Consider the following 5,137-nt stretch of genomic DNA (forward strand, 5'->3'; position numbering starts at 1 on the left):
CATATGATATATTTGGGGCCCCTAGGCAATGTGATATTTTTGTGGCCTCCAGACAATGTCATATACAGTATTTGGGCCCCCGGCTTCCCTCGTAAGCTTTCAGAAAGATAAAGTAATAGATGAACCCCGTATTCTCCTTTTTCCCATAATACATCTCTTCTTATTCAGCACAGTAGTGCAGAGTGTGAGACCCGGAGCAACCAATCAGATGGTGTGACTGTTAGCAGCACTGTGATGTATATTGGTGTTCAGTGTGTTCAGGGCCACAGAGGGGGTAGAACCGGCCCTCCTGTATGGGGTCTGGGCAGCTTTATGATGCAGGCAGTTCAAAAATCTGCTGATCACAGCCAAGAGCCCCACCATCTCCCCCACAGTGCAGATGACTTCTCCTTCTCTACTTCCCACCAGCTGCTGCAGGGGGAGCCACAGGGGGATCAGTTTCAGAGACTGGCCCCCCACTGCTATGATCCCCCCCCTCCTGTCCCCAATCTCCATTCCACACAGCTCTAATCCCATGGTGGCCCTCTTCTCCCCACAGCTTTGCCAGCTTCTCCTCCTCAACCTGGCGCTGGCTGTACGCTGCTCTGGGCACACAGGGGGACCAGTAAATATGTCATATTTATCAGCCCCTTCTTTTTCTGAGTGAACACAGTGAGTGATTGATAATGATCACGTCTGTGTTTATTCATAACTGAAGCATGATAAACTGTGCTTACTATGCTTCAGTTGGTGAATGAATAGTAAGCCTCTGTACAGAACACTTCCTGTCCAGCTTCAGCTCCAGAGAAAGAAGTGGGGATTTCTGTCCTCAATCTCTTCTTCTGCCTCAAGAGTGTATCATCAGAGGTCTGTATGGACCCCTGATATTTCACAAAAGCCCTGCACACACAGGGCTGTTAAAAAATGTAAACAATAAAACAAAAATAAATTGTAAAAAAAAAAAACATAATTGAGGGTTCCTTCCCACAGGTAGTCTGATCGCATGAATGAGGGATTTGTTCATGCGGCTGAAGCCGTGTTCAGGGCCATACACCTGACCCCACACACCCATTCAGGCTGGGGGGTCCCTGTCGGGTAATGTACGGGGCCCCATGATCTCTAACAGCAGCCCTGATCGTGATCTCCGGTCTCACCCTCTTTGGCTTCCCGTATATTCTACATATTACCAGCCTGATGTGTGCCGTGTCTCTGTAAGGTATTGTCCTCTCTGGTGGGGAAGATGAGGGAGAGACCGGAGAACATGCTGCACAGCAATATACATCTCAGTGCTGATAACAGTGACACCGACACTATTATATTACTGATACATTCTATTAAAGTCTATGCCAAGCTAAGAACTTTTCTATATAGTTTTGGATGGAGTGAGGGAGGATTAGAACCCCTGTTGTGTCTTTACTGCTATCTGGGGATTCCTCTCACTTCCTGTCCTGCTGACAACATTGTACCGGGCAGGAAGTGAGAGGAAATCAGCAAAGGGGACCCAGACATACATTTTTAGTAGAATAGGGGAAGGCCTAGAGCCCCAGTCAGAATTTATTATAATTGTGGAGAGCGCCCCTCACTTCCTGCTTGGTAAAATCTTGTCACCGGGACAGGAAGTGAGGGGAAATCTCTTTAATGGAGACCTGGATAGCAGTAAAAACCAGACAGGGGTTCTAATTCTCCCCCTTCATCCAAAAACTAAGAAAAGAAAACATTATGGGAGGACATACACTTTAATGATACATCACATTCTATTGTCTTAGCAGTAAATCTCTAGATCCCTTCTTCATACCTTTCCTCTGAGATTGTTACATTTCTTTTCATCTCTACTTAGTATAGATTGTATGGAATAGGAGGAGGAAAGAGAGGAGAGGTGACCCCATCCTATCCAATCACAGCGACCGCACTGCACCCCACACAGAGCGACTGCATGTGGGGGAGGGGCAGAGAATAGGGGGGGGGGCATAGGAGGAGATTGGTGATGTCACACACTGTGATAACTTTCTGTTTAATGATTACAATGAAAGTAATTGTCATGAGATAGATAGATAGATAGATAGATAGATAGATAGATAGATAGATAGATAGATAGATAGATAGATAGATAGATAGATAGGCCACACCCCTCTTTACTTACAAATAGGAACATGTCATTCACTGTTACTCCAGTAACTGGAGAGATCTCCTACCCAATCACAGGGAGTGACAGAGGGAGAAATCACAAATATAAGAAAAAACTGCAGGGAACTGACTGAAGTCCCACCCACTGCTTTATCCTATTGGCTGAATATTCTACCAACCTCACTAACCATCCTTGTGACATCACCAGTCTCTGGGCAGAGTTCTGACTATTACTATTATTCCCTATTCCTCCCACAGATCTTTACACAACTTCTCACTACACCTATCCCAGCATGGAGGGGCTCAGTGAAGGTGGTGGTGAAGGTGTGGAGATGTCGGATCGGGTCACACAGATCATAAAAGGAGATCCGCCCGGCCTCATAATCCAGATATATCCTGACTCTGTTACTGGAGAGATTGAGGGGTAAGAGGATCTCTTTACTGTCATGTCTCACCCCATACTGATCACCATCCCTGTACAAACCCCAGGACTTCTTATTATTTCCAATCGCTGACTGCTTTCTTCCCCTCTCTATACTGGGGTAACACATCCCGACTATCCACCAATCTGATCCCCCGACATCCACTTCCCAGTAATGTCTCCCTGAGGAGAAACTCCGACTGCTCAAAACCTGAGACCAATCCTGAAATCTCTCTGGTGTTTCTGGACGATTCTGTTTTCTATCTGACCTGGATACAGTTTTCCTGTCATCTGATATATGGAGCTTATTATTAGCTGTATTTACATCCAGTAATATGTCTGCAGCTCCCTGTATATAGAAGTCTACATTTACCTCTGTTATTATATCAGATAATGTGTGTAATGTGTGTGATATCCCATCCACATCCAGACCCCCTCCATCATGGAGGAGTTCCTCATGTCTCTCTCTGTCCTCATTATCTCCATCCTCAGTATCACACAAGTCACCTGTGTCTGATTCCTGTAAGACAGTCAGTGGATCCGTCACGTTACACAGCTCCTCAATGTGACGCAACTTCCTGGACAGCTCCTCCTTCTTTATTTCCAGATCCCGGATGGAGATGGAGATCCGCTCTGCCCTCCCGGAGATTTCCCTCAGGACTCTCTTCTCAAGGTCTTCCAGACGTCTCCTGAGGTCTCTAAACAGGACAGTGACTCTCTTGGTGTCACCAGCTGCTTTTTCTTCTACTTTCCTCCTGTGTTCCTGCAGACTCTGGACTCTTTCCTCCGTCTCCTCTCTCTTTGTCATAAGTTTCTGCAGAACATTCCACAGTGTATTCTTCTTTTTCTCAGAAGCCTCATCCAGCATCTCCACCTGGTGTCCTCGATGTTCTCCAGCCAAACTGCAGGACACACAAATACAGATCTCATCCTCAGTGCAGTAATACTCCAGGATCTTCTTATGGACGGAGCATTTCCTGCTCTCCATGGACAAGGTGGGGTCACATAAGACGTGTTCTGGGGACTTTTTGTGGACTCTCAGGTGTTTATCACACAGAGAAACCTCACAGAGCAGACAGGATCTAACAGCAGGTACAGGAGAGTCCACACAGTAAGTACAGAAGACCCCGGACTCCTCCTGATGTGGCTGAGCAGACAGGAAATTCCCCACTATGTTATGTAGTGTTATGTTCCTCTGCAGTGCAGGCCGATCCGGAAACTTCTCTCTGCATTCAGGACAGGAATATCTTCCAGACCCCCCCTGTGTATCCAGAACACGATCAATACAGACCCGGCAGAAGTTGTGTCCACATCTCAGGTTTACAGGATCTGTATAAATGTTCAGACAGAGGGAACATTCCAACTCAGCTCTCAGGTTAGCAGACGCCATCGCTGACAGTAGAAGAGAGAAATGAAAGTGAAAATCTCTGACACCGGAGAAGAATGCAGTTGGGAGGGTCACTTCCTCCTACACAGGGCGAGGCTGATCCAGATCAGTATTATTAAAGTGGTGTTTCCCCCAAAAAATAAAAAGATCTTTACTGTGAAGTAACCAACCAAAATAAATAAATTGGATGAATTTTTTTTATCTTACCCTTTTTTCCCTGTTGCTATGCGGTCCCACAAAACCTGCCTCTTCCAGTGCCTGGGCTAAAGACGTCACTTCTCTCAACGCCTCCGCTCGCTACTGCTCCTGGGAGATGTGTGTCACCATTTCCCCGAGGCAGTGGGCAGCGCCCAGGGCTAGAATCTTATCTCCGTTGCCCTCACAACGGGACGGGACTTCCGACGCTGCCGCCCGTTGTGATGGCAACCTGAGCTGTTGACGGCGCTCGGATTTAAGCTTACTACGCATGCGCAAGATCGGCGATACAACAGGCAGTGCATGCTGGTCTATCAGCGGCACAGTATCCTGGAAGAGGATGTCTGTGGGCTTCACATGCCCACAGGCAAGATGAGAACCGTCAGTGTAAACATTTTAAAGTTCATTTTATAGGCGAAAACCGATAATGAAAGAAAAACAGAACAAGTGAGTTACATAATGTAATCACCTCTTCTTTGTCATTCCCCCCCCCCCAAAAAAAAAGGTTAGTGGAACCCCACTTTAACCACTTTTGAGTGATGTTTACAAGTTAAAAACTATTTATTTTTTGCTAGAAAATTACTTTGAATCCCCAAACATTATATATTTTTTTCTAACACCCTAGAGAATAAAATGTCGGTCTTTGCAATACTTTCTGTCACAGCGTATTTGCGCAGCTGTCTTACAAGCGCACTTTTTTTTGGAAAAAATTCACTTATTTGAATTAAGAAATAACACAACAGTAAAGTTGCGCCCGCTCGTGGAATGGCGACAAAAGTTTACCCTTAAAAATCTCGATAGGCGAAGTTTAAAAAATTCTACAGGTTGCATGTTTAAGTTACAGAGGAGGTCTAGGGCCAGAATTATTGCTCTCGCTCTACCGATCGTGGCAATACCTCACATGTGTGGTTTGAACATATGCAGGCACTACTCACGTATGCGTTCACTTCTGCATGCGAGCTCAGCGGGGCGAGACCTCTTAAATATGAGATCTGGGGGTCAAAAAGTCCTCAGATCTCATATTTACACTT

General features: G+C 45.9%; 1 protein-coding gene across 1 annotated transcript; it reads right to left on the minus strand.

Annotated features, from left to right (window-relative positions):
• Window positions 1-2,338: 2,338 nt before the first annotated feature.
• LOC143964257 (E3 ubiquitin-protein ligase TRIM11-like) lies at window positions 2,339-3,953 on the minus strand. Its single transcript, XM_077473956.1, has one exon. It carries the CDS (start codon window positions 3,912-3,914, stop codon window positions 2,340-2,342), a length of 1,575 nt encoding a protein of 524 aa, XP_077330082.1. The 5' UTR covers window positions 3,915-3,953; the 3' UTR covers window position 2,339.
• Between the last annotated feature and the right edge of the window lie 1,184 nt (window positions 3,954-5,137).

This window comes from Lithobates pipiens, unplaced genomic scaffold (assembly GCF_037356315.1).
Source record: "Lithobates pipiens isolate NorthernLeopardFrog02 unplaced genomic scaffold, aLitPip1_a1.2 Scaffold_8, whole genome shotgun sequence".
Taxonomy (NCBI): Eukaryota; Metazoa; Chordata; class Amphibia; order Anura; family Ranidae; genus Lithobates; species Lithobates pipiens.